Source organism: Ovis canadensis, chromosome 4, assembly GCF_042477335.2.
Source record: "Ovis canadensis isolate MfBH-ARS-UI-01 breed Bighorn chromosome 4, ARS-UI_OviCan_v2, whole genome shotgun sequence".
NCBI classification, from domain to species: domain Eukaryota; kingdom Metazoa; phylum Chordata; class Mammalia; order Artiodactyla; family Bovidae; genus Ovis; species Ovis canadensis.
Genome location: NC_091248.1, coordinates 131,832,492 through 131,860,088, shown reverse-complemented (window position 1 = coordinate 131,860,088; position 27,597 = coordinate 131,832,492). Strand labels below are relative to the sequence as shown.

Sequence of the window (27,597 nt, the reverse complement as noted above, 5' to 3'; positions counted from 1 at the left end):
TCAATTCTTCAGTGCTCAGCTTTCTTTATAGTCCAACTCTCACATCCATACATGACTATTGGAAAAACCATAGCTTTGACTAGATGGACCTTTGTTGGCAAAGTAAAGTCTGTGCTTTTTAATATGGTATATAAGTTGCTCATCAGAGAAGGCAATGGCACCCCACTCCAGTACTCTTGCCTGGAAAATCCCATGGACGGAGGAGCCTAGTAGGCTGCAGTCCATGGGGTCGCTAAGAGTAGGACATGACTGAGTGACTTCACTTTCACTTTTCACTTTCATGCACTGGAGAAGGAAATGACAACCTACTCCAGTGTTCTTGCCTGGAGAATCCCAGGGATGGGGGAGCCTGGTGGGCTGCTGTCTATGGGGTTGCACAGAGTTGGACACAACCGAAGTGACTTAGCAGCAGCAATAGCAGGTTGCTAATAGCTTTTCTTCCAAGGGGCAAGCATCTTTTAATCTCATGGCTGCAGTCACCATCTGCATCTTTGACACATCTCTGACTGTCTGGATCACAACAAACTGTGCAAAATTCTTCAAGAGATGGGAATACCAGACCATCTTACCTGCCTCCTGAGAAATCTGTATGCAGGTAAAGAAGCAACAATTAGAATCGGACACAGAACAACAGACTGGTTCCAAATTGAGAAAGGAGTATGTCAATATTGTCATCCTGCTTATTTAACTTCTATGCAGAGTACATCATGAGAAACGCTGGGCTGGAAGAAGCACAAGGTGGAATCAAGATTGCTGGGAGAAATATCAATAACCTCAGATATGCAGATGACACCACCCTTATGGCAGAAAGTGAAGAAGAACTAAAGAGCCTCTTGATGAAAGTGAAAGAGGAGAGTGAAAAAGCTGGCTTAAAAGTCAACATTCAAAAAGCGAAGATCATGGCATCCTGTCCCATCACTTCATGGCAAATAGATGCGGAAACAACGGAAGCAGTGACAGACTTTATTTTTTTGGGCTCCAAAATCACTGCAGATGGTGACTGCAGTCATGAAATTAAAAGACGCTTGCTCCTTGGAAGAAAAGCTATGACAAACCTAGACAGCAGATTAAAAACCAGAGACATTACTTTGCTGACTAAGGTGCATATAGTCAAGGCTATGGTTTTTCCAGTGGTCATGAATGGATGTGAGAGTTGGACCATAAAGAAGGCTACGTGCCAAAGAATTGATGCTTTTGAACTGTGGTGTTGGAGAAGACTCTTGAGAGTCCCTTGGACTGCAAGGAGATCCAACCAGTCCATCCTAAAGGAAATCAGTCCTGAATATTCATTGGAAGGCCTGATGCTGAAGCTGAAGCTCCAATACTTTGGCCACCTGATGCGAAGAACTGACTCATTAGAGAAGGCCCTGATGCTGGGAAAAATTGAAAGCAGGAGGAGAAGGGGACAACAGAGGATGAGATGGTTGGAGGGCATCACCAACTCAATGGACATGAGTTTGAGCAAGCTCTGGAAGTTGGTGAAGGAGAGGGAAGCCTGGCGTGCTGCAGTTCCATGGGGTCACAAAGAGTCAAACACAACTGAGTGACTGAACTGAACTGAACTCTCACATCTATATGTGACTACTGGAAAAACCATAGCTTTGACTAGAAGGACCTTTGTCGGCAAAGGTGTTTTAAGCCTAATGGTATTTAATACCTCAATGAGCTTTTAATAACCCGTATCTTCTTGTTTAAAGCATGTCTTCTACTTGAATATACCCTTTATTAAAAGCTATTCAAAATTAAAGGCTTAAAATGAAAAGCTTCACGTGTAGGAAGATCGTGTCTGATACCAATCCATTCATAGCCAGTCGTAAACTACTACCAATCTGATGATAAATTTGAATGCAAATATCAGAAGTGATTATTAAGTGATAAAATGATATAAAAGAAACACTGGGTGACTATTTCATAGAATTATAAACATTTCGTAAATCTAGAAAGATTAAAAACAAAGATAGCAGCCATCACAGATGATGAATGTTATACTTAAGACACAAACATGCTACCTCCCTGGAAACTAAAGGAAACTAAACATAAGAAACTTTCAAAATAATTATCAGCCCAGGGATGCTTGAACTGACAGTATTCGAGCTCCATGAGGGCAGTGCTCCACCTATGGTCGATACTTAATACATTTTAAAGAAATGAACTTATTTCTAACAGAAAGATCAATGAACTTCTTTTTTTGAGAGGGGGCAGCTAATACAATAATACTAAAGTTCACATGTAAGAAGAAATGAATGAAAATGACGAGAAGGTTTACAGGAAGACTGATGAGAAGGGATTTATTGCTAATGATACAGAGTAGCTATAGACTTTGTAACTGATATAACCCTCAGTAGATCCATCATGATGGGCAGCCTTAAGTCACAAGGGTTTATATTAGAACAGAATAGTTTATCTAAGAATTTAATATTTAATAATATTAAACTGTCATCCCAAATCAGTGGGGAAAGGAAGACTGATAACAATAAATGGTGCCGGGAAAATGATTATTTAAAAAAATGAGCAAATAAAGAACAAGGGTGCATTTCTAGATAAAAACATCAGGAAAATTTATCAAAATACTCAGAACAGTTACCTGTGGGTAGTGAGATGGCAAGTGATTATAACGCAGAGATGATTTTTTAAATAGGAAAAAGGTTATTAAGGATAACTGGAAGTTTCCAATTTAAGTTGATGGATCCATCACATTTATTTCTGTCTTCTCTCCCCAGAAACACAATCACGATGATAATGAAGGAATAAAGCAGGTATACACTCACATAAAGATTACAGGAACGGTTTCACCACATTTCAGACATGAGTCTTGAGGGATGAGGCTGGTTGAAGAAGCAGCAGATTGAAACACCTCCAGAGTCAACCCCAGAGAGAATGTGGGGACCTGGAGGTTGAGCGCAGTCAGTATGGGGTTGGGAAATGCGGCTGAACAGGAGTGCCATCTGGGAGTGTCTGGATGAGACAGACGGTGCAAAAGAAAACAGAGAAACCTGACCCACATTTAGACACGTGAGTTCATCCAAATATCTTTCAGGGAGTGGGGTGGGGGGAAGACATAATTCTCAGAGGAATGAGGGTCAGACTGACATCAGGTTTGTCAGAAGCAACACTGGACATGAGATGGAATTATAGCCCCAAAATGAGGGACAGTGGTTTTCAAACTGCAATCCTACATACAACTAAGCTTTTCAACAGACGTGAGAGAGACATTTAAAATATTGCAGAACTCAGAAAGTTTGCCTCCCATAGTTCTTTCTTAGGAAAGCATCTGGAGGGTGTACTCCAGACGAAAGTGGAAGTAAATCAAGAAAGAAGGTGATGTGAGACCAATGTGGAGAGCAGTGAGGGGGTCTCCCCGGGTGGCACAGGGCTGACGTGAAAAAGAACAATGAGCCCGGACGAGTGTTGGGGTGGTGGAGCGGTCTTGCCGGGATGCAAGTGGGAAGGAGGCAGAGCTACGGGATACCTGCTAGAATCTGGGGGAAAATGGTGAGGGTGTGATAAGATAAAATAGCTCAAATAAAAACAAAGGCAATTTAAAACTCGGGGAAAAACAAAAAGCTGAACAGAAAAGAGACACAGTCATAGGGTGCTACTCAGCGCTACCAAGACAGACAATTACTTATGGTAAAGTTATGCTGTTTATTGATTGTAGTCCTTCAGAATCAGCCTACAGATAAATAAGGAAAGTTTGGGTTCGGGGAAGAATGCAAATGGCATCAACTTCAGGGATATAAAAATATTAAAAAGACAGAATTTTCTAGGTGGGAGGGGCAGAGAATGGACCTGTAGGAAAGGGCAGGACTTTCAGATCCATTTTACCAAGTGGGTTGTTAAAAATTCTTGCCTGCAGTTAATGTGATACAAAAGAAACTTGTAAGAGTACTGTTTCAGCTTATAAAGGTAACCAGTAGAGAAAATAAAATGCATATATACTATATATAGGGCTTCCCTGACAGCTCAGTTCGTAACGAATCTGCTTGCAATGCAGGAGACACTGGTTTGATTCCTGGGTAGGGAAGATCCCCTGGGGAAGGGAAAGGCTACCCCTTCCAGTATTCCGGCCTGGAGAATTCCATGGACTGTATAGTCCAAGGGGTTGCAAAGAGTTGGACACAACTGAGTGACTTTCACTTTCACACATATATATTCACCTACTCACACACACACTCACACACTCACACACACACACACACACACACACACACACACACACACACACAGATGGGCTTCCGGGTGGCTCAGTGGTAAAGAATCTGCCTGCCAATGCAGGAGACGCGAGAGTCGCAGATTTGATCCCTGGGTCAGAAGATCCCCTGGAGAAGGAAATGGCAATGCACTCTAGTTTTCTTGCCTGGAGAATCCCATGGACAGAGGAGCCTGGCTGGATTCAGTCCATGGGGTCGCAAAGAGTCAGACACGACTGAGCATGCACGTGTATACATACTGCCACCTGCAAGAAGCGTGGGTGTGGGTGGAGATGGGGGGCAGTCTCCTGGGCCCCGAGGGTGGCCTGCGGCACCTGCTGTTGCCCCTGCACTTGGGGAGGCTGGGCCTGTCCAGAGAGAGATGGCCAGAGCAGACTGCTGACCCTGGGCCCTGGAGGAGAAGCAGTCTCTGCCCCCCGCGTTTAATGACCAGAGTCAGTGGTCCTCAGGTGGGGGCTCCAGACCAGCAGCACCTGGGGAGTGTTGGAAACACAAACTGAATCTGAGACTCTGGGTGGGGCTGAGGCACCTAACTGGTGCCCCAGTTTGGGATCCACCAAACTAAGTGAGCCAAGTGATTCTGGTGGGCAGACCAGCTGGTGATGCATCCGGGCTCCATATAATCATCTCTGCCTCCACTTCTGCTCTCCCGAGACATTCTCTGAGTTAATAAGTGAACTGGTAGGCAGATAAGGTCCTAAGGAATAAAGAGAAACCTGGTCACAGTTCAAGGAGAGGAGAAAATAGCATTTGAACTGTGGAAAGTTCTGAAAGAGATGGGAACACCAGACCACCTGACCTGCCTCTGGAGAAACCTATATGCAGGTCAGGAAGCAACAGTTAGAACTGGACATGGAACAACAGACTGCTTCCAAATAGGAAAAGGAGTACGTCAAGGCTGCATATTGGCACCTTGCTTATTTAACTTTTACGCAGAGTACATCATGAGAAATGCTGGGCTGGATGAAGCACAAGCTGGAATCAAGAGTGCTGGGAGAAATACGAATAACCTCAGATACGCAGATGACATCATCTTATGGCAGAAAGCAAAGAAGAACTAAAGAGCCTCTTGATGAAAGTGAAAGAGGAGAGTGAAAAAGTTGGCTTAAAACTCAACATTCAGAAAACGAAGATCATGGCATCTGGTCCCATCACTACATAGCAAATAGATGGGGAAACAATGGAAACACTGACAGACTTTATTTTGGGGGGCTCCAAAATCACTGCAGATGGTGACTGTAGCCATGAAATTAAAAGACACTTGCTTCTTGGAAGAAAGGTTATGACCAACCTAGACAGCATATTAAAAAGCAGAGACATTACTTTGCCAACAAAGGTCTCTCTGGTCAAAGCTATGGTTTTTCCAGTAGTCATGTATGGATGTGAGAGTTGGACCATAAAGAAACCTGAGCACCAAAGAATTGATGCTTTCGAACTGTGGTGTTGGAGAAGACTTGAGAGTTCCTTGGACTGCAAGGAGATCCAACCAGTCCATCCTAAAGGAAATAAGTCCTGAATATTCATTGGAAGGCCTGATGCTGAAGCTGAAACTCCAACACTCTGGCCACCTGATGGGAAGAACTGACTCATTGGAAAAGACCTTGATGTTGGGAAAGATTGAAGGTGGGAGGAAAAGGGGATGACAGAGGATGAGATGGTTGGATGGCATCACTGACTCAATGGACATGAGTCTGAGTAAGCTCCGGAGTTGGTGATGGACAGGGAGGCCTGGCATGCTGCAGTCCATGGGGTTGCAAATAGCTGGACACGACTGAGCGACTGAATTGAACTGAACTGAATCTAAGAATGTGAGTTGGAGCTGGGCTGTGAGAGACACCAGAGTTGATCCAATGTCGAGATGCAGTGAGACACAGAAGCATTTCGATAATCACAGAAAACAGAAAATCATGCTTCAAGGGCTGGACAAATTGTGTTTTAAAAAGAACATGAAACCAAATGATTAACAGGATGCAAAAGTTCCTGGGAGAAATGCCACCGGTTTTCTTTATTCTAAAGCGCTTTATCTGCCCATAAATACTGTCATTCATTCAAAGAGCCTTTACTTAGGGCTCAGTGTGGACACGGTTCCAGATGCTGGCATGCAGAGGCCCAAAGCCTGGTTGTAGGGGAGCTCCCTATTTGTGGGGAGACAGAGAACCCCCAAATTTCAGTACAGGGTGAGGACTGCCCTGATAGGAGGAACCATGTGGGAGCCGGAGTCGCTGAAACAGCACAGCTTGGCCGAGAAAATTCCACAGCCTCCTCACGAATCTCCAGCCAGATGGGCCTTCAAATCAAAACACAGCGACCCCTCCTGCCGAGCAGTGTATGAATTTTTTATTAGTCCATTTGTTTCCCGTAAAATATTAATAGAGCAGTGTCTCCCACGCAGGGACTAATGTGCCTTGTCGCTTCTCGGTATTGCGAGTTCTGGCGGAGGTTCTGACAGTCATGCGGCAGCGAAGGCCAGGGGGGGCGAAAGGCCTGCTGATCCAGCGAAATCAGGGGCCTGCGACTGATGCTGGAGTTTCCAGTGAGGGTCGGCCCCTGCGTGAGGCTGGAGCGAAAAATACTTTGAGAGGACAGTTTTAAAACAAGGAAGATGGTAACAGAAAGCATCACTGAACAAACGGAAACGACATCAAATAACAAACGCTGCTGTGATCAAGTATACGGCTCCACACCTGAGCCCTGGGAGCAGCCTCTTAATTGCACAAAAATATCTGCAGGTGGACTGCACTTTGCAAGATATGAGGTTGCGACGGTAAGACAAGTGACTATCTGACGTAGACTTCCGTAATTTCACTTTTAAAAATAAGTCTGTTTGTTTCTGTCTGTGCTGAGTCTTCGCTGCCGCACGGCTTTCTTCAGTTGTCATGCGTGGGGGCTGCGCTCTAGTCGGGATACACGGGCTTCTCACTGTGGCGTCTTCTCTTGTCGCAGAGCACGGGCTCCAGGGACTTCAGGAGCTGCAGTGCACACACTCACAGTTGTGACTCGCAGGCGCCAGGGCACAGCCTCCATACTCGTGGCTCTCACACGCAGGCTCTGATGCTCCCCGGCACATGGGATCTTCCTGGACCAGGCATCGAACCCGTGTCCCCTGCGCTGGCAGGCGGATTCTTTACCACAAAGCCACCAGGGAGGCCCCAGAATTTTGCTTTCAACATAGGAAGAGACCACGTGAGCTTTCCTTTCCATCTGAGGTGCTGGCCGCACTGCAGGGCTGGCTGCTAAGATGAGGAGGAGAGCATGGGCTATTCTGCTCTGCCGAAATCTGCCAAACAAGACTCAGTCCCTGCATATCTAGGGACAGGGTCTTCAGAATGATCTCGCTTCCCTTTAAACACAAACCACAACCATGGAGAACACGTGTTCTTCACCAGAAGTTTCTCTTTCTGGACATCCACGACCCGATTCCCAGGATTCTAAAGCATGAGACATTTTGATGGATGAGAACCTGGAAACCTGTGATCAACAGTAACGTTGAGAACCCCCTTTCCAAAGCATCCATAGAATAAAGAAGCGGCATCTCTCCAGATTGGACCTTCCATATTTCTGCAGTCGCCATGAAGAGCTTCTTGCCCTCATGGGTAACAAAACCACACCCCACTCTGATACCACAAACACAACAGCTGTCCGGCTGTGCAAAGCCCCTTGAACGGCTCCCGGAGATGAAGTCATGTCAATGTCTGCCCAGTTCACTACTTAATACACGAGGTAAACGGAGCGAGGTCTCACTCTGCGGGCATTAGAGTTATGCATTTCTAATTCATCCCCTAAACACCTTCGAATCAAGTTGGAAATCAAATTCAGATAAAACACGTGCCTTCCCACAGTCATTCATATAAAGACAGAAGATTAGAAATATGTTAGTAGGATGGCAGGTTCAGGGATGGAGGTGGTGGGGCAGCATCTTTGATTTGAAAACGACACGGGGCTTTCCTGGTAGCTCAGCGGTAAAGAATCCACTTGCAATGCAGGGGACGCGGGTTCGACCCCAGGTCCAGGAAGATCCCCCGTGCCTCAGAACAGCTAAGCCTGGGCGCTATGATTCCTGAGCCTGCGCTCCAGCGCCTGGGAGCTGCGACTACTGAGCTGGCATGCTGCAGCCCCCAAAGCCCCTGTGCCTAGAGCTGACGCTCTGCAACAGGATAAGGACCACGATGACGAGCCTGTGCATCACAACCCACAACAACTAGAGAAAGCCTGTGCAGCAATGGAGACCCAGCACGGCCCAAACGGAGAAAGAAATGAAATTACCAAAAAAAAAAAAAAAAAAAAAGGAAAATGACACAGACCTTCCTTTCCAGGTGAAAAACTGCTCCCAAGAAGGGCTTTCCTGCCTTGCTCACACTTCCGAATCACTTGAGGAGGCTTAAAAACCCCCAAACCCAAGCCACACCCCCAGTGGAGAAAACCAGATAGGGGAGAGTTACAGAAATGGTCCTGTGTGTTCCACCTGAGAGGTCAGGCACCAAGTGAAACCCAGCAGATGTGAGAGCTCTGGAACAAGGACACGCGCGGCAGTCAGGGGTCAGGAATCTTGTGTTGGAGCCTTGCTTCTACCCCTAATTAAAAAGCAAAAATCGGCAAGTCAGGTGGTGGTGATGATGGTGGTGAAAGTGCAGGTGTTGGAGGAGGAGCTCGAGGTGACGATGATGACGGCAGAGGTCCTGGTGGGGGTGTTGATGGTGGGGGTGGGGGTGGGGGTGAAACTCGCTCCGTGGTGTCCCACTCTTTGCGACCCCATGGACGATGCAGCCCCTGGGATTCTCCAGGCCAGAATACTGGAGTGGGTAGCTTTTCCCTTCTCCAGGGGATCTTCCCAACCCAGGGATCAAACCCAGGTCTCCTGCATTGCAGGTGGATTCTTTACCAGCTGAGCCACCAGGGAGGAGGTGGTGGTGAATTGTTGATGGGGGTGGCGCTCAGGTCCTCAGGAACAAAGGCCCTGTTTTTCTGATATGTTTCCGTTGCTCTGATGACTTCTGATCCTTATAAAGGCTTGCTCCGGATCCAGTGTGCCAGTCTCCCAGGGAGCCCACACTTCCCACTGACTGGGCAGAAGGAAGCGGCATTTCCCCTCGAGGTTGGACGGGGGTGCATCACAGGTGGAGAGGGTGCAGGAGGAGCCTGGAGGCAGCGGGTGGCGGGGGCGATGCCCTGAGAGTGCCAGCCCCGGGGAACGTGCACAGCTGGAAGCAGTGAGCCGCACACACACCCGTGTGCTAGGTCTTTACAGAGTTCCGAGAGGAAAAAGAGGCGGCAGGCGCCCACACAGGCAACACACGTCTGCACGTGCGCGTCTGTATCTATATCCCAGCGCTGTGTACGTAAGGCAAGCACGCACACCGCAGTGCGTTTTACCAGCACTGACGGGAGAGAGGCTGCTCAAAGCACATTTTCGGCATTTTAAAGGCCTCTTGAGAAACCTGTATGCAGGTCAGAAAGAAACAGTTAGAACTGGACATGGAACAATAGACTGGTTCCAAATAGGAAAAGGAGTGCGTCAAGGCTGTATATTGCCACCCTGCTTATTTAACTTCTATGCAGAGTACATCATGAGAAACGTTGGACTGGAAGAAACACAAGCTGGAATCAGATTGCTGGGAGAAATATCAATAACCTCAGATATGCAGATGACACCACCCTTATGGCAGAAAGTGAAGAGGAACTAAAAAGCCTCTTGATGAAAGTGAAAGAGGAGAGTGAAAAAGTTGGCTTAAAGCTCAACAGTCAGAAAACGAAGATAATGGCATCTGGTCCCATCACTTCATGGCAAATAGATGGGGAAACAGTGGAAACAGTGTCAGACTTTATTTTTTTGGGCTCCAAAATCACTGCAGATGGTGACTGCAGCCATGAAATTAAAAGACGCTTACTCCTTGGAAGAAAAGTTATGACCAACCTAGACAGCATATTCAAAAGCAGAGACATTACTTTGCCAACTAAGCTCTGTGTAGTCAAGGCTATGGTTTTTCCAGTAGTCATGGATGGATGTGAGAGTTGGACTGTGAAGAAGGCTGAGCGCCGAAGAATTGATGCTTTTTAACTGTGGTGTTGGAGAAGACTCTTGAGAGTCCCTTGGACTGCAAGGAGATCCAACCAGTCCATTCTGAAGGAGACCAGCCCTGGGATTTCTTTGGAAGGACTGATGCTAAAGCTGAAACTCCAGGACTTTGGCCACCTCACGTGAAGAGTTGACTCATTGGAAAAGACTCTGATGCTGGGAGGGATTGGGGGCAGGAGGAGAAGGGGACGACAGAGGATGAGATGGCTGGATGGCATCACTGACTCGATGGACCTGAATCTGAGTGAACTCCGGGAGTTGGTGATGGACAGGGAGGCCTGGCGTGCTGCGACTCATGGGGTCGCAAAGAGTGGGACACGACTGAAGGACTGAAGTGAACTGAACTGAACTGAAGGGGTGGGGGCCGGGCAGGGGGCAGAGAGTGAAACGGACAAGAACAAGTAAAGGAGAGCTCCTGAACTTGACTGAGGACGGCTAGCCCCGCGCGAGGCAGATCTAGGTCTTGGTGCTGGACCGTAAGGCGAACAAACGGACGAGAAACAACAGAAGCGAGCGGTGGGGATGGGGAGAGCCCGCCTGGCCCAAGAGCGTCGGGCACAGGGCACTAGCCTCCCTTCTCAGGCTCCGTGATCAGCCCCACGGCCACCGGACGCAGGACGGGCACCCTAGCCACCGGATGGACAGCATCTGAATGGCGTGTCTGCAGGAGGAGACACACACACACACACACACACACACACACACACACACACACACACACACACACACACCCCCCCCCCCCCCCACCCCCCCCCCCCAGCGCAGCTCGACGCCAGTTCACAATGACCGCGTCGGGGCTCTGCTGCGCCTTCATTCAACACCCAGCTCAACAGACCCGCAATGAAAGTAGCAGCGGCGCTCCTTTCATTAGCGCAGCCGGGCTTCCGCGTGAAACTTCGGGAACCGCGGGCCCTGCCGCAGGCGCACTTCCTGGAGAGGCGAGGATCACTGTGCCCCGAGTAACAACCGGCGCCCATCCCTGGGCCCCGCGGCCCAACCCCATTCCCAGTTCTCTGTGGGGAACCCTTTCCCATGGAGGCCCCCGGCTCTGCTCGGCTGTGTGAGCACGCTGTGTGAGCATGGGAATGCCTCGCCCTCCCTGGCCCTCATCACCCGTGCCCTCCCCCGCCCCCGCCCCCCTGCACGCGGCTACTGAATTGGAGCTGCCCTGGCCCCTGGACCCCGGTCTCTGATGCAGGGGCTGTCATGGGCCCGCCAGAGAGCCTGGCAGACGCGGAAGGCAGTAGGTGTTTTGCCAGGGCGAGGACTGGGGAGCCTGGAAGTCAGCCACTCCTCCCCTGCCCGAGAACCCTGCAGGGGAGCTGGGCTGGCTGAGGAGCCACAGCAGAGAGAGGGGGTGCACGGGATGAAGGGGAGCCGACTGACACGGAAACGTTTGCTTCCTCTCGAAGGGCCCTGACCCATCTGCAGGAAGTGGCCCCTGGCCTTTCGGGACTCTCTGCATCTCCCTGTGGAGGCCGCGTGGAGGGACAGGTGGTCCTGCCTGGCTTGAGTCCCAGGGCACCTTTCAGGCTCTGTGTGGAGTCAGCTGTGTGCACAGTCATGTCCGACTCTTTGCGACCCCATGGGCTGCAGCCCGCCAGGCTCCTCTGTCCATGGGATTCTCCAGACAAGAATCCTGCAGTGGGTGCTAGTCCCTGCTCCAGGGGATCTCCCGACCCAGGGATGGAACCCGCGTCTCCTGCGTCTCCTGCATGGGCAGGCAGATTCTTTACCACTAGCACCACCAGGGAAGCTGCAGACCCTGCCTGTAACCTCTGGGTTCTCGGCCCTGCCTCTGTGGAGCAGTAGAGGGGGGCTCACGGCGGGGCTGTGTGAGGCCCCGGGGGACCCAGTCACATCTGTGAGACACACACCCTGGCTCCTGAGAGAAGGGCAGAGGGAAGGACAAATGTGAAAACAACACCCAACCAGACCGGCCCACACCTGACCCAGGAGCCGCCCTGCACGCTCCTCCTGGGTCCATACGATCTCCGTCTGTGTCCCCAAGTGGCCAAATCCTGCCTGTGTCCACCCCTCTTCCTCCCCGGATTTCTCAGTCTTTCAGCAAAATTCTGGACGGAACTGATGTCTATCTGGTGGTACTTAACTTTTGACTATTATATATTTCTTTCTTTGTCTATCCTTGCCTAGATCATTGAGGGCATTACATAGGTTTCCTTCCTTTTTCCATCCCTCCACAAAGCGTCTTCCTTTTACCTGCTTTAGATTTAGTGACTCTAGTGTTGAAGGTGGAGAAGGCGATGGCACCCCACTCCAGTGCTCTTGCCTGGAAAATCCCATGGACAGAGGAGCCTGGTAGGCTGTGGTCCACGGGGTCACGAAGAGTCAGACACGACTGAGTGACTTCCCTTTCACTTTTCACTTTCATGCATTGGAGAAGGAAATGGCGACCCACTCCAGTGTTCTTGCCTGGAGAATCCCAGGGACCGGGGAGCCTGGTGGGCTGCCGTCTATGGGGTCGCACAGAGTCGGACATGACTGAAGTGATTTAGCAACAGCAGCAGCAGCAGTGTTGAAGGAGACCAGACTAGGTCACCCCAAAATATGCCTTTTTGACAAGACAATTATTTTGAGCTGAAGACAATTAGGAAGGAGCAAACCCAGCAAAGCCCCCCTGTTTCTGCCTCACGGCGGGAAATAGTCTCCTCTTCCTGGAGGCAGACTCTCACCGGCTCAGAGATGCACCGGGGAGCCTGAGTGCCCATCTTCCCCACGGGGCCCTCTGGTTCAGGCGCCACCTGCAGCTCTGCCCTGGGGACCCTGCGCCTGCTTCCTCATTCTGGTAACTCTCTCCGAGTTTACCACTTCCGGTGGACGATGCTGCAAAGGCTGCACTGGGAACCGATGCTTTGAGCTGCTTTGGGTTGAGATGTTTTCCCACGCTGCGTGCAGGGCATGTATGAATAAACTGTGCTTCCCTCTTGTTAATCTGTCTTGCTGTGAGGATCCCAGCTGCAAGCCCAGGACGGGTAAATGGTGGTCTCCACAGCGTCCTGTACTGAGAAGGCAGAACGTCAGCAAGGGCCAAGTATCTGTCAAGTTTTGCTTCCAGGGCAACCAAAGAAATCCATATCCACAAGGCTCCTATTGAAACAGGACTTTATCGGCTAATTTTAAACCTAATTTGCCCATTCAGCAAGCCCAGCTTGCACCACGTGCCGGGCCCTGCCCAGAACTGGAGCTTGAGGTTCAAGCGTCACATGTGTGTATGTGGTCAGTCACTTCAGTTGTGTCCGACTCTTTGTGACCCCCTGGACTGTAGCCCACCAGGCTCCTCTGTCCATGGGATTCTCCAGGCAAGAATACTGGAGTGGGTTGCCATGCCCTCCTCCAGGGGATCTTCCTGACCCAGGGATCCAATCTGCGTCTCCTGCACTGGCAGGTGGGTTCTTCACTTCTGGGCCACCGGGAAAGCCCAGTTTAGGATATCATTTAGAGAGAGACAGAGTATTTATTTGAAACCTGCAAAGAGCAAGTGAGGTCGTGGAGTATCTTCCTGTGCAATGCCTGGCTTGCCTTGCGATGGCCTGGGCAGCCCTGCTGGGGTGGACATCTCACATGGATTTCTGTCTGGTGGTTCAGAGAGCCCCAAGGTTACAGTCAGGGCCCTGGGGGATCTGTAACCCTCAAGCTTGACCTTATATTTCTTGTCAGACTGTCCACAAACACCGAGCTTCTCAACTGTCCCTGGACTGGTTCTAATGCCCTACTGGTTAATTAGTGAGTCAAATAAAACCTCTGACACCTGCTCATTTACCTCCTCTGAGAATCACAACCTGACCAGTTGAAGGGGAGATGTTGGACTGGCAGTTAGAAATGGACCTGAAGTTCTGAGGGCAGGGCGGAGTGCCAGTGGCCAGCAGGCAGGACTCAGGGCACGAGATGGGAGAACCAGCCTGTGCTGCGCGCTCTGTCTAATCCTCATGACACCCACAAGAGTGAGTCCTCGATTGTTCACATGCACCTCCCCCCCTTGCAGATGAGGAACCGGAACGAGGCAGGAGAAGGGGAACTCGCCCCGGAGCACGGAACCGGGATCTGGACCCAGGCGGCGGCTTGTGAACCTTCACTCGGAACCAGTGGTTCTCAGTCTTGTCCTGGGGCGTCTTCGATGGTCATGCTGGCATCCAGTGGGGAGGGCGGGGATGTGCCTGAAGTCTCTATGATGCAGAAGGCAGCCCCCACTGCAAAGGGTCCCCAGGCCCTGAATGCCGGGGAGAGAAAGCCTCAGACTTGGTGGGGCAGTGGGGGCGCCGCGTCCAGGCTCTGTTCTCAGCACAGCCCCTCTCACGCCTGCAGCCCTCCACTTGTTGTAATGCTTCCTTCAAGGCCAATCCCTCCTCTGCATAATAACCTCCATATTTCATTCACACTAAATTCTCAGCCTAATGGACGCAAATAATAAATACTTGCTAAACGGCTGCTCACATTTACTGCGTGATTTCTGACAGATGTGCGCTCACATTGAAAAATCCCAAGACTGTGATGGGGAAGGAGATGAGAGAGTGCGACATGAACACACCACAGGTTACGGGCGCCGGGAAAGCATCGCCGCGTGGAGCTCGGGAAGCTGCAGAGCAGAGGCCTCGAGGCCCGCGTCCCGGCAGCCCTGATGGAGGCTAATTTTTCACTGTCCTTGAAGCTAATCAAGCCTGCGGAAACAGCATCACCAAATGGACTAAACGAGATTTTCAATTAACTCAAACAGATGGCTTAAATTTTCCAGGTGACTTTCCTTATTAATTCCGAGAGAGTGCTGGACCCGGCCCCAGGCGGCCTGACAGGGATGGCGCTGCAGGAAGACAGCGGAGCGCACGGATCTCAGGAGAGAAGAGGAAGCAACGATCGCAGCGTTTCTCCTATCCCGGCAAGAATGTGGGCGGGCATGCGCGCTAAGCCACTTCAGTAGTGCCCGACTCTCTGCGACCCCATGGACTGCAGCCCGCCAGGCTCCTCTGTCCAGAGGCTTCTCCAGGCAAGAATATCAGAGTGGGTCCTGGTAAGAATAGCATCGCCCAAGTTGATTCCACTCCGGGACACACTGAGGGTCCGATCTCCCAGGAGGGGCCGTCCGAGACGGAGGCCTTGGGACCTGCTGCACGAGTAGGGCGGCCACTCCAGGGCCAGGACAGACAGACAGCCAGGAGGGACAGGCAGAGGGGAGCCCTGGGCTGGGTCTGTCCTCCTGAGGACCAGTGATTTTACACACCCCTGGAGATGGGAGAGCCGAAAGAACCTCAGTGTGTCCTGCAGCGGCTGCAGGCAGATGGGTTCTACCAGGGACAGCAATGAAGCCTCCACAGGAGAGGCCCATGTCGTTAAGGACCAGCAGCTCCAAGCGCCCGTGTGTCCAGCCCTGAGCTGGGCCTGCAGAGGAGCCAGAGTGGCTGAGGCCACTGCACCCGCCCTTGTGGAAGCTGCCAGGAGCTACTAGTAATGCAGAACTCTGTAAATGAATAGGGAAGACCCAGGCTACCGTTAAGGCAACATGTGGGCTGGGTATTTGCTGAGCTTCTGGATGGATCATTCTCGGCTTAACTGGGCCCCTGGACAGGTTCGCAGCATCGATGAGTGACTGGAAGCTGGGGCCTGCCCAGTCCCCCTCCCTTTTTTGCATCTCCCATCAATCCTCTCAACAGAGTGGGGTTTAACATCGCTATTAGTAAACTCTGGAAGTATAACCAGTCCCCAGGCTGCTTGGACTCTGGGACAAGATGAAACTGAAAGCCAGACCCCTTCAGTCAGATTCTACTCAGCCTTCTGGATTGGAATACAAGATCCACCTGAGCCGGTCGTTACTAACAACAGGACGGGTGCCTTTGTCAATACGTTCCACCAACTGCGTGGTTGGTGCGCCAGCTGGGAGATTTGGCTTCACTGGAACAGGACTTCCCACTTGGTTCCTAGGCCTGGCAAAGGGCCTTCACGCTTTTTGGTAGCAGGGGCCAGTGTCGCAGTAGAGTTTTTCCACGGATGGAGTCGGGGGATGGTTTTGGAATAATTCAAGTGCTTTACATTTACTGAGTTCATTGGGGAGGCAGAGCTCGGGTGGTGCTGTGAGTGATGGTGAGCGGCTGTAAACATAGGCAGAGATTCTCTCCACTGCCCCCCACTCACCTCCCGCGGTGCATCCCGGTTCCCAACAGGAACAGTACCGCTCTGTGGCCTGGGGGCTGGGGACCCCTGCTCTAAAGTGAGGCTCTGAAAATGGGGTCCCATGCACAGTAGGTCTGATTACCTGGACTTTCTTGGAAAGGTGCATCTGTTCATCTGAGGGGTGCCCCCCAAAGTCTTCCACGTGCAGCCCAGGTGCCCCCACTGGACACGTGTGGTTGACCATCCCCTCTGCCCCCCCGAAGCCGAGCCTCTGGGGGGCAGGATCTGAGCCTGGCGTGAGGTGAGACATCGCAGCGGCTTTGACGGGTGTTCCTTTCCCAGAACACCAAGCCACAAAGCAGCCAGGAAAACGGTACAAAACGTGACTTTTCCTTGGGTGTTTAAATTGGCAGCCACATAAGCGGACACGGATCTCACAGTTATTGTCACCGCGTGACTGAGGGAAGGTGCAAACCTCATCCTCGGGTCATCGGGCGGCGTCATCTCCAGGTCGTGCGTAGGTCCGTTCAGGCCAATGACGTGCAGGGAGATGCTGGGGTTTTCACAGCCGGCCTGGGAGGAAAGGGGACAGGGGTGTGAGAGGCGCCTCCCGCCTGGACTGGCCTGGGCGCTGAGTCTGCCGGGAGACACGAGAGGCTCAGTGTGGGGAGGACGGAGCCCTTCACGGGGAGTGTCAGTAGACGGGGCGGGGAGGGGGAGAGGCCACTCTCCTCTGTCCCCTCCCTGCACAAGCGCTGGCCGGCAGGGCAGAAAACTAGGCTGCTGGTCTGACTCTGGCTCCTCTGCCCCTGCAGATGGGGTGTCAGGGTGAGAGGAAAGCGGACCCACACAGGGCAGGGCTCAGACGGGTCGGCAGCTCGTGGCTCCAGTCTGAGTTCTGTTGGTCAGAACATGCCGACTTTCTACTAAAACAGGAAACCGCAGTCCCGAGCCACGTGGGGTGTCATAATTCCAATCACAGACCTGTCCCAGAGCTCACGGTAAAGTCAGGGGGTTGCAGTTTTCTAGGTTTCAGGCCATCCCATCACTCCTAGGTTGGGAGGACTCCTGTGAAAGGGTTCACCAGGGAAACTGTTCCCTTTCCAGGCAATCTCTGGCTCCCAGCCTCCGGAACTGTGAGACACACACGTCCGCTGTTTAAGCGGCACGGTCTGTGGTGCTTGTTATGGAGACCGAGCTGACTGATACACCTGGCACTTCTTTCCTCTGGCCTGGGACCCTGGGACCCCTGCTTGGGCACCATCGCCCCCTCACTGCAAACTGCAGGCCCAGTGTCCTGTATCTCTGGTCGGCAGGAGGCGGCAGCTCCCAGAGCCCTCTGGTGGCTGGGGAGCCTGGGCCAGGGCTGGTCAGCAGAGGCTGGACGGGTCCTTCTGGGGCAGCCCTGGGGGGACACGGGGACCCTGTCACCAGGTGGGACAGGCGGGGCCCCGGCCTCTGTCCAGCTGAGTGGGCGGCAGGCCCTGCCCCCACACTGGCATGATGCGGTTTGCTAACAAAGCCAAGTGTGGCCATCTGTGCCTCCCTGCCCTCACCCCCTGCCGCCCACCTGCAGCCGTGCTGCTCTGCTGGCTTTCTGTGCCTACACACTGGTTTGGGGAGCAATTAGAAACAGTCTAGGTCAGCACACAGCCAGGCACAGAACAGCCCAGAGCCAAGGGGACCCTGAACCCCAGAACCTGCAAAAGGAGCTAGAGGACAGAGCACCCCAGCGTGAGCAGTGTGAGCTGCTGTCACCACAGATCACAAGGGAGGTGATGTATATTGGTTGGGACTGAAGCTTAGACAAATGACTAATGGTAGTTCCATTATTTTAAAAAAGTAAATCTGCTGACAAATTCAGCTCCGCAGAGATGGGAATTTAATGCCGTGTAGTGGGACATAATTAAGCCGCCTCTGGTTACTGCCTTGCTCCCAGCACGGGGGAGAGCCACAGCTCCGCGAGGGCGTGGGGAGCGGATGAATGCACGCAGAGGCTGTCCCGGCGCGGCTTCCCGCCTACCTTGGGGTAGTGGTAGGGCTTCGCGGTGGGGTAGACGGAGCCGGTGTAGGTGGGCAGCTCCATGACGGGCACGCGAGAGTCGTTGATGGTGGCGTAGGCGAGCCGCGTACCGTCCGGAGACCACCAGTGGGCGATGTGGGTCTTCAGGATCTCCTCTAAGGAAACAGACAAAGCAGAGACGCGTGAAGCCACGGGGGAGGGCACCCGGGAGCAGCCCCGGGGACATCTCCCTCCTCACAGCCGCTGAGGAGGCCTCCCGGTGCCAGGTGCACCGTCATTCCGGACGAACCCCAGCACAGCAAACCCAGCCAATCAAGGCCCGACCGAACAGAGGCGAACCGTCTAAAAACCGCTCTTTTTTTTTTTTTTTTTGCGCAAATTTGAGCATGGTGAGCCTATGAGGTCTTTTCTGAGTTGACTTACTATTGTTGTGTTGTGGGTTATTACTTTAAGGGGATCAGGAAACCAAAACGAGAGGAGATCCATTCGTCTGAAGCAGGGAGACCCCGGCAGGACCAAGTGAGGACATAACTGTTTGGAGCTTGAATACCAGGAAATCAATGAGCAGGAGACGCTGAGGGCTCAGGCCCGCACAGAGGCCCCCGGCGCACAGCCGTGTGCGGGGCAAGACTCAGAGCCCGGCGGGCCGCTCACCGCGATCGAGGGAGGCGATCGCGTTCCCTGCCGCAGAGACTCAGAATGGCCCCCCTTCAGGGAGACCGAGATGGAAACAGCGACGGGCCCAGCCTCCACCGGGCGCTCCCACCGCTCCTCCCCGTCGCGGAGTCTGGGTTAACTAGAGCGCTCACCCGGGAGGATTCCCATAGGCTCTGACGTCTGTTCCGGAAAGAATGATCCCACGTTGCCTTCTGAACAAGCCGAGAGAGGGCACCTCCCAGGGGCCACTCATCAGAGCACTGGGGTTGGAGAAGCACCTCGGGGCTAAAGAGCTCTGAGGCTGGGGTCCTCCGTGGACACCGTGTGTGCATTTTATTAATGAATTCCCCCGGATTTGTTTTTAAAATAATGGTCAGCACAGCTCTACAACCCCCTCAGTGCGAGTCCCATGCCCCGGTCATTATTCGGGGCAGACCACAAACCAGCTCTGAGAGCCCGCAGGGACAGAAAGGCAGTCGGAACAGCTGAGGTCACACGGGGAAGCAGAATGAGGGACTCAGACGGCGAGAGTGAGAATAAGGGCGAGGGAGGTGGCGCCGGAGGCGGGGCCACAGAGGAGCTAGGCGGTGCAGCGGGGACCGCCGCCGACTGCAGGATGGAGACAGGGGTGGGCTGCGGGGGCAGGGCCCTGCTGCGGGGGCCACAAGGGCGTTCCGCAGCCCAGTTTAGGGGCCCTGCAGCCTTGCTCCTCCTGGGGGACTGGCCGATGGGCAGTCTGTCCCTCCATCATGGGCTCCACCGGGCTGGGGGCTCAGTGAGAGGAATCCCAACGTCCTGCTGGACCTGTCACAGCAGAGCTAGAAGGGACTCCCTTCATGAAGCGCTGGCCTTCCTGAAATAACTTCCTGTGCCCCCAGCCCTCCACCCTGGGGGCTTCCCTCCTGGTCTCCAGCAGCCTGCAGAGACCCCGACCCCTGTGACCCAGGAGCAGCGCCAGACAGCAGCATCTCGTCTCCTAGGAAGTGCCCAGCACGTCTGACTCCTATCACCAGATGCAACCCAGGCCTGCGGCGTGGCAGGTCCGTGAAGGATGCTGAAGGGGCCCCAGTCCTGGGCTCTGCCCCCGTCCTGCCATCCACCGGGGGCCCCCCGAATGAGCCTCCCGCTGTCAGCTGAGGGGCACAGCGGCTGCCTCTAACACCGGCGCTCTGACCTCGCGGCACCCCAAGAAACGACTCAGAGGCGTTGCCAGAGCCGATAAAAAACCCAAAGGTCTGCTGAGGCAAAAAAAAAAGAAGCCATCCAGCTCTCCAGGGCTTGTAATTTTCCAGTGTCTTCAGCAGTGGCAAAGTGACTTTCAGGTGTGGGTTTGGGAGGAGGTGACGCAGAGATGACTCTCTGCAGAACCACCTGACTTGTCTGGCCGGCGTGATGGACTGGAGCAGACGGGTTGCTGGGGGAAACGGGCGCCACTTGCAGTGGTTTGTGGGAGACGCTGCTCCACCGCACCTGTGCTGGGGGCTGGGGGTGTGGGCATGTCAGGCGGGACGGGGAGTCGAGGGGAGCCAGTGGGAGCGAGCGGAACGCATGGGGCAGGGCGGGGACAGGCAAGCATCATCCACCTGAAATCAAGGGCGCGAGCCTGACCACAGCGCTCACAGCCTGTTCCTCCAGGACCAGAAAATCCCAGCGGAACAGTGGCAGGTGCAAGTAAGGCGCCTGGACAGAAGCGTCACCCAGGAGCAGATGGGCAGCACAGCCCTGCAGACACGCAACTCGTCCGCGGCTTCTCTGACCCCGAGCGATCCCCTGAGAGGGAAGGGACAGAACCAGCAGCCTGCAGGGTCTGCCCCCCTTCACCCCCAGATGGGCCCAGGGCTTGGTGAGGGGCACGGAGCGCGGGAGGGCACACTGCTAGCTTCTCATCCGTCCGTCATGCATCCACCTCGTTTCTAGAACTTGCCTTTCGATGCAAAGGAAACACTGCTCCTGCGGTCTGGCCAGCACAGGGCAAGGGGTCCCACGTGTGGGGATGAGAGCCAGATCGGGGGAGAAAGGAGCCCCAGGTTGGGCTGAGAAGCGCTATTCCTGCCCCGTCCATTAGCAGACACCGAGTCTGTCGCTGAGCTCAATGTGCTGCTCAGAGCGCATGGTGCAGAGGACCACAGGCTTCAGAGGAGAGACGTGCTGGTCAGAGGGCAGCTCGGAAACCAGGGCGCTCAGGAGTGACAAGGGCCTGCTGTCTGTGTTGGCAGATACTCAACATCCCACAGCGAGACGATCGCTAACGGAAGAGAAATGCCTCCATGCCAAAGGCAGGCCATACACAAAGGGCAGCTTCGGTTTATTCTCTCCAAATGCTCTTAAACACATTGTTCCTGGGTGTTTTTATTTTCCTGTGAGTTAGTTGCTCCTTAAAGACATAATTAAGTATAAGGAACTACGGGGAAAAGGACCAGGCAGATGAAACTGTGACACTTCCCCATTCATTACGAACGTCCCCATTCTGCAAACGTTTTCTTCAGGCTTCTAGCTTAACGATGCAGTTGGTTTAAATGCCATGAACCAAATGTGGTCTATGGGCAGAGGTGTTTTTTTTTTTTGCATGGAACACATTTATTAAATAAGTTGTGATTAAATCAATAAGGGAAATGATGTCTTCTTCTGCAGCTCCGAAATAAGTTCTGTTGTCCTGAAGGTTCTTATTCTTCCAAAAAGGGAGGGAGGGGGGAACCTTGGCAATTAAAGCTGCCTCTTAATCATGTAAATCTACAGTAGAAACCAAATTTTTCTGTTCTTCCCAATTAGTCAGTTTCGATCTTCAAACTGTGCCTTGTTTTTTAAAAGACATGATGCTGGAAATTCAATGGGATTTGGTGGTCTTTCCTTTGCAAGTACAGCAAGTCCTTGTGATAAGATAGGCACAACTGTCTGATCCAGACAGGCACGAGCTGGCAAAGACTGGAGATCCTCTTTCTGTTTTGATGAGTTCTCTGTGTTAACTTTCTCATTTTCTACTGTCTTCTCGACATTGTCTGTGAGACCATATGCGGAGTGGGGATTTTCTGCAACCTGCATCTGTCTCTCCAGCACCTGCCTGGGCTCCATGGCTGACCCTGCAAGTCACACTCCTCGGATACCAGTCCGCACCCAAGCCGTTCGTTCTCAAGAGCCCTGCACCGCACCAACTCCTATGGGCAGAGTTTTGCAGGTAGAAATAACCCCTAGTTCATCAACTAAATTAATTGCATGAGCCCTTGCCTTGGGAAAGGGGAAACTGCCTTCTGAACAAGGACAGACAACCCGTGAGAACGAGAGGGTACAGTTTTCCTTCACCTCCCCTGACCCATCCTGGGACCTTCTAGGAATCAATCAAGAAGGATGCATCTCGGGACATTCACTTGAAGAGGAAGAAATTTCCATCCATGCAGCTTCAGCTCACAGCAGGATCTGGGCCGACTCCCCTAGGTCTTGTCACCACATCTTAAAGAAGCGAATATTGTCACTCAGGTCGCACATATATTGGCAGGTCCAAGAGGACAAAGTCCTTTTGGGGCTCAAGGTGATGAAGTCCAGTCCCGCCAAGATGAGGAATTCTCCAATTTTCCAGATTGATTTTCAGACGGAGAACAAGAAGAAGCCACCACAGTCATTGCATAATTTTTGCTGGGTGTGCTTTTGAACTGTGGTGCTGGAGAAGAGTCTTCTGAATCTCTTGGACCAGTCAATCCTAAAGGAAATCAGTCCTGAATATTCATGGGAAGGACTGATGTTGAAGCTCCAACCCTATGGTCACCTGGTGCAAAGAGCTGACTCACTGGAAGACTGATGCTGGGGAAGACGGAGGGAAGGAGGTTGAAGGCAAAAGGAGAAGGGAGCGACAGAGGATGAGAGGGTTGGACGGCATCAGCGACTCAAAGGACATGAGTTTGAGCAGCTCCAGGAGACGGTGAAGGACAGGGAAGCCTGGCGTGCTGCAGTCCATGGGGTCGCAAAGAGTCGGACACGACTGAGCGGCTGAACAGCAACAACAATCCCTTAGGGAGGTGCTCAGGGAAGCATGTGGGAACAGTGTGAGCTTTTGTTACAGACACCCGGGTCCCACTCCTGGCAGAATAGTCACGGTTTAGTGGGGTGGGGGAAGGGCACGAACTCCTTTTCTACACAAGCTTGCAGGCTGGTTGATACGTGACATCTGATCCAACAGGCCCTGCATTCTGGAGATGCATGTCTGTGGTCTGTGGCAAACAATGTTGCCCGCCATGGCAACAAACAGAGGCTGCTGCAGCTGTGAAGCCAGCAGCAGGGCAGCGGGCCTGATGGTGCAGCCCTAGGGAATTCAGGGTGGAGGAGGACAGGACGCTGGCCCTAGGCAGTGATGACACCTGTCTGGGAATGACTTCAGTGAGCCCAGACTCCCTCATCATCCGCACAGAGAGACGCACAACGATCACTGTCTCGAGAGGTCTGGTCTTGGCGATGAACAGTACTCTTCCGACGCTTGATTACATTATTTTCCAGCAAAAACTCCTACATATTCTGGCTCCTTCCTTCCCTTCTTGGAACGGTCTCACTGAGAGGCTGTCTCCCAGGCTGTCGTCCTCAGGAAGGTCCCTGAATAAGACACAGCTCGTGGTGCAGTGGTAAAGAACCTGCCTGCCAGTGCAGGAGATGCAGGTTTGACCCCTGGTTTGGGAAGATCCCCTGGAGGAGGAAACCCACTCCAGTACTCTGGCCTGGGAAATGCCATGGACAGAGGAGCCTGGTGGGCTACAGTCCACGGTGTGGCAGAGGGTCAGACACGACTCGGGACTGAGCACCACCCAGGCGTCTTTTAGGCTGTGCACTTTTTTAGTGGACAGGTCCATCAGTACATAAGAAATAGGCTTCCAAATTATTTGCGGGGAGCACACCATTTGAACAGAAGAATAGTAGGTTCCACTTAAAGGTGTGTTGTGGGTGAAACTGTCCCCTAAAAATAATGACATCCTGACCCCTGGTACCTGTCAAGGTGACCTTGTTCGGAAACGGGGTTGCTGCAGATGTAAGTAAGATGCACATTAAGATGGAGTCGCACTGGAGGAGGGTGGGGGCCCCAAGCCGGCATGACTGGCACCTCCTAAGGACAAGTAAAGAGACACAGAGACAGAGCAGGACAGCGCCCTCTAGGGGCAAAGGCAGAGCCTGAAGTGATGCGCCTACACGCTGAGGAACAGCAAGGATGCCCCTTCAGAAGCTGCAAGGGACACCTCGGCTTCAGACTTGCAGCGCCTAAAGCTGCAACAACAAATCCCTGCAGTTTAAAGCCATGTGGTTTGCTGTCTTCTGTTGCGGTAGCTGCAGGAATCTGCACAAGGTCATGATTGTGCTGGGTCATGACCTCCAGAGAGCCCGCTCCTCACCGGGAGGATAATGGAGGAGGCAGTCAGCCGAATTCGGCCCTGGAACTCAATAGGGTGGCCTTCCAAGCCAGACCGGACCAGGAAGGGGCTGTGCTCTGGCCTCAGCCCTAAGAACAAGCTGGGCTGGACCCAGCGCCCCCCTCCCTGGTGCTCACACATGCACACATGTGCTCACACGCACCCGCACACACACACATGATGCTGAGTCTGTCCAGCTGCGTCCCCAGGCCCCAACCTGCAACGCTCCAGCCTCCACTGGGCCTGGATCAAGTTGGCTGCCTCAGCTTCCACCCAACATGCTGGGGACCCGCTCTGCCTGGGACCCTTGCTGAACCCCGCTCAGATCAGGGACATCTTTTGGTCGAACAAACATTTAACATGCGCCAGACACTGTTCGGCGCACCTTCCAGGTAACAGCTCGTTTACTCCTCCTGACGGCCCTCACGGCTGAGCGGCTAACACAACTTCTAAAATACTTTGTGTTGCGTTCATCACGACAGCATCTGCACAGACCCCACCAACGTTTAGGTGGACGTCGACACACAGTTTGTTTGGTCCACGTGTGACGAGTCGTGGGCATGGGTTTGCAGACGTCCTGACGCTGCACCACAGCCTGCTCCCACTCCCTGGCTTAGATGTGGACCAGCTCCCTCTGAGCAGGTTCCAGGACGTCCACCACCAGAGCCAACATCGCCCTGCTTCCTGAGTTCCTGGCAAAGTACCCGCCAGCCATGAGCAGAGGGTTGCCAAGGCTGCATTTCCCGGGAAACGGTGAGCTTGGACCAGCCTGGCCGCAGCGGGCACACTTGGGAGGTGGTGGGAGGCACAGAGCGCAGCAGGTGCCAGGGAGGACACGCATTCAGGCCCTTCCTCCTGGGCTCGCGGCCTCTCTGAGCATCTCCTGACCTTCCCCTGACCTGCCTATGAGGTCCTAGAGGCGGCCTTGGAACGACCCACGGCCTCTGGTGAGCTCTGCAGCCCCCAACGCGCTGGCGTCAGTGAGTGCGGTCACAGGCCCTTGTTCTAGGTCGACATTCCCGCCTGTGTGCCCAGGACCTTCCCCCGGAGACCACCCTGAGCAGCAGCTACTCAGGCGCTGGGGTGCACGCTCTGGGGGCAGAAGAGGCTTGGGAGGTTGGCTTCTGCCTTGAGGATCTCACACAAGAGGGGAAACCCGACCAGGGACCAGGAAGAACGTGCCCTGAACACAAGCGTCTGGTCTCCCTCAGCCTCGGGGCAGGCGGCCAAGGGAAGAGGGGCTCTCGCTGCAGGATCTCGGCCTGCGTTTAAATATCACTCAAGGGACTTCCCTGGAGGTCCAGTGGTTAAGAATCTGCACGCCGACGCGGGGGACGTGGGTCTGATCCCTGGTCCAGGAAGATCCCACATTCCAACAGAGCGACTGAGTCGTGTGCGGAAACTACCGAGGCCACGCTCTGGAGCCTGTGAGCCGCGACTGCTGAAGTCCATGTGCCCCAAGCCCATGGTCTGCCGGAGCACGGCAGCTAGAGAGGAGCCCGCACAGCAGCAACGAGGACTCTGCGACCAGAAAAACCGTTCAAGACCCCAAGCCTGTCAGTCAGCGTCAGCTGGGCACTGTCTGGGTGTGGAGGGCAGGGGTGCGGGAGAGAAGGGGGAACCCGTGGGAATGGCAGGGCCTTCTGCCGACACCAGGGGCATCCTGGCAGGCAGCCCCCTCCCAGTCGTGGGGGGTCAGGGAGGGGAGAGGCTGCCCCCGAGCCTTGGAGGGACCACGGGTGGGTGGGAGGACGGGGCTGCCCAAGCTGCCAGACCTGGTTCTCCTCTGCTCTGATGTTCTCAGCGCAGCAGGCGTGCGGAGTGAGTTACCACACGGGGCTGACCCCCGGGCGGAGGTGGGGACGGGAGAGCCACCCTGCCCACCCTGGAAGGCGTCCTGGAGAGGGGCCTGGAGGGAATGGTGTGCACACCGCACCCCGCCCTGCAGACGTGAGCGGCTGAGGACGAGGGCCCCCGCACACCACACCCCGCCCTGCAGACGTGAGCTGCTGAGGAGGGGCCCCGAGCCAGCCTCTCCAGGGCCACTAGCCGACCGGGTGGCCTCAGGGAAGGCCCTGCCCGTTTTCTCATCTGCAAATCTGTCTCTGCCTCGTGGGTTGTTGTGAGAGTGATGTTAGTTCTCATATATAAATGCACTGGAAAGCCCGCCACAGCATCTGTTATGATCACGGAACATGTGTCAGCCTGGGCCGCTGCAGTCAGGGATCCACTGAGGGAGCAGAAGTGGCTCAGAGGGGAGATGAGCTCGGACCGGACTGATGTGGCTGCCAGGCATGGGCCACTGTGGCGTGGCCTCGCGCCTGGCAAGCCTGGGCACCTGGGGTCAGAGCCACTAAACCATCGGGGACCCTCACTGTTGAACACCCTCGCTGTGGCTCCTGATAACTGGAGGAGAGAAAGAGCAAACAGCTCAGGCTTCCCAGAGGCCCTGGCGGATTGCCTCTGCCCCGTCAGGAACGGCAAGCGCAGGAGACACACCGGACGCGCAGGACGCGCAGGGCAAGGAGGGGGCTGCTTCTCCAGCGCTCATTTTGCAGAGCAGCTGCAGAGCTGGCCCTGCCTGCCACAGAACCACCCTCGGACCACTCGCACGCAAGTCCTCCCACTTTTTTTGTAACTAACAAGACCCCAGTGAGGATAGTAAGCTAGGAAGGCAGGGCTGATCCAGGCAAAATGTAGAGGAAAGCGGAGGTTACCTTGTCTGGCAGCCCAGACGCAGAAAGCACTTCACTGTGACCCTTAACCCCTGGTCTGGGTCAGTCGTCCTCTTTTCCTTTTTCCCATCACAATGTACAGGCCAGACGCTCATGCCTGTGTGTATATGTGCACACACGTGGGTATGCATGTATGTGCACGTACACGTGTGCGAGCATGTGTGGGTTTCAGTAGGGCTCATTTACTCCTCCAAACCACCACTTTGAGTAGGTGTTCCTATCTTCACCTTTCTCCTAAGGAAATTAAAAGGATAAAAGCGTAGATAACGGGCCCCCATCACAGAGCGAGGTCCTGCAAAGAGCATGTCTGTGGGAAGCGCTGAGAGAGACGGCATGACATCGTCTCCGGCAGCTTTCCACCCCCTTCTGCTCCGTCTCTCCCCCACCTGTGGTTCTG

The 27,597-nt window shown here is 53.6% G+C and overlaps 1 protein-coding gene and 1 pseudogene across 2 annotated transcripts in view; both read right to left on the bottom strand.

Moving 5' to 3' along the window:
* DPP6 (dipeptidyl peptidase like 6) overlaps positions 1–27,597 on the bottom strand; it is an 814,558-nt gene that overhangs the window by 72,893 nt on the left and 714,068 nt on the right. For both annotated transcript variants that reach the window (XM_069587190.1, XM_069587191.1), the window contains exons 9-10: positions 18,428–18,582; positions 16,880–16,977 (exon numbers count right to left, since the gene is read on the bottom strand). In XM_069587190.1, the coding sequence (XP_069443291.1) occupies positions 16,880–16,977; positions 18,428–18,582 (253 nt within the window). The remainder of the gene's footprint in view (positions 1–16,879; positions 16,978–18,427; positions 18,583–27,597) is intronic.
* LOC138439788 (protein dpy-30 homolog pseudogene) lies at positions 21,637–22,153 on the bottom strand (annotated as a pseudogene).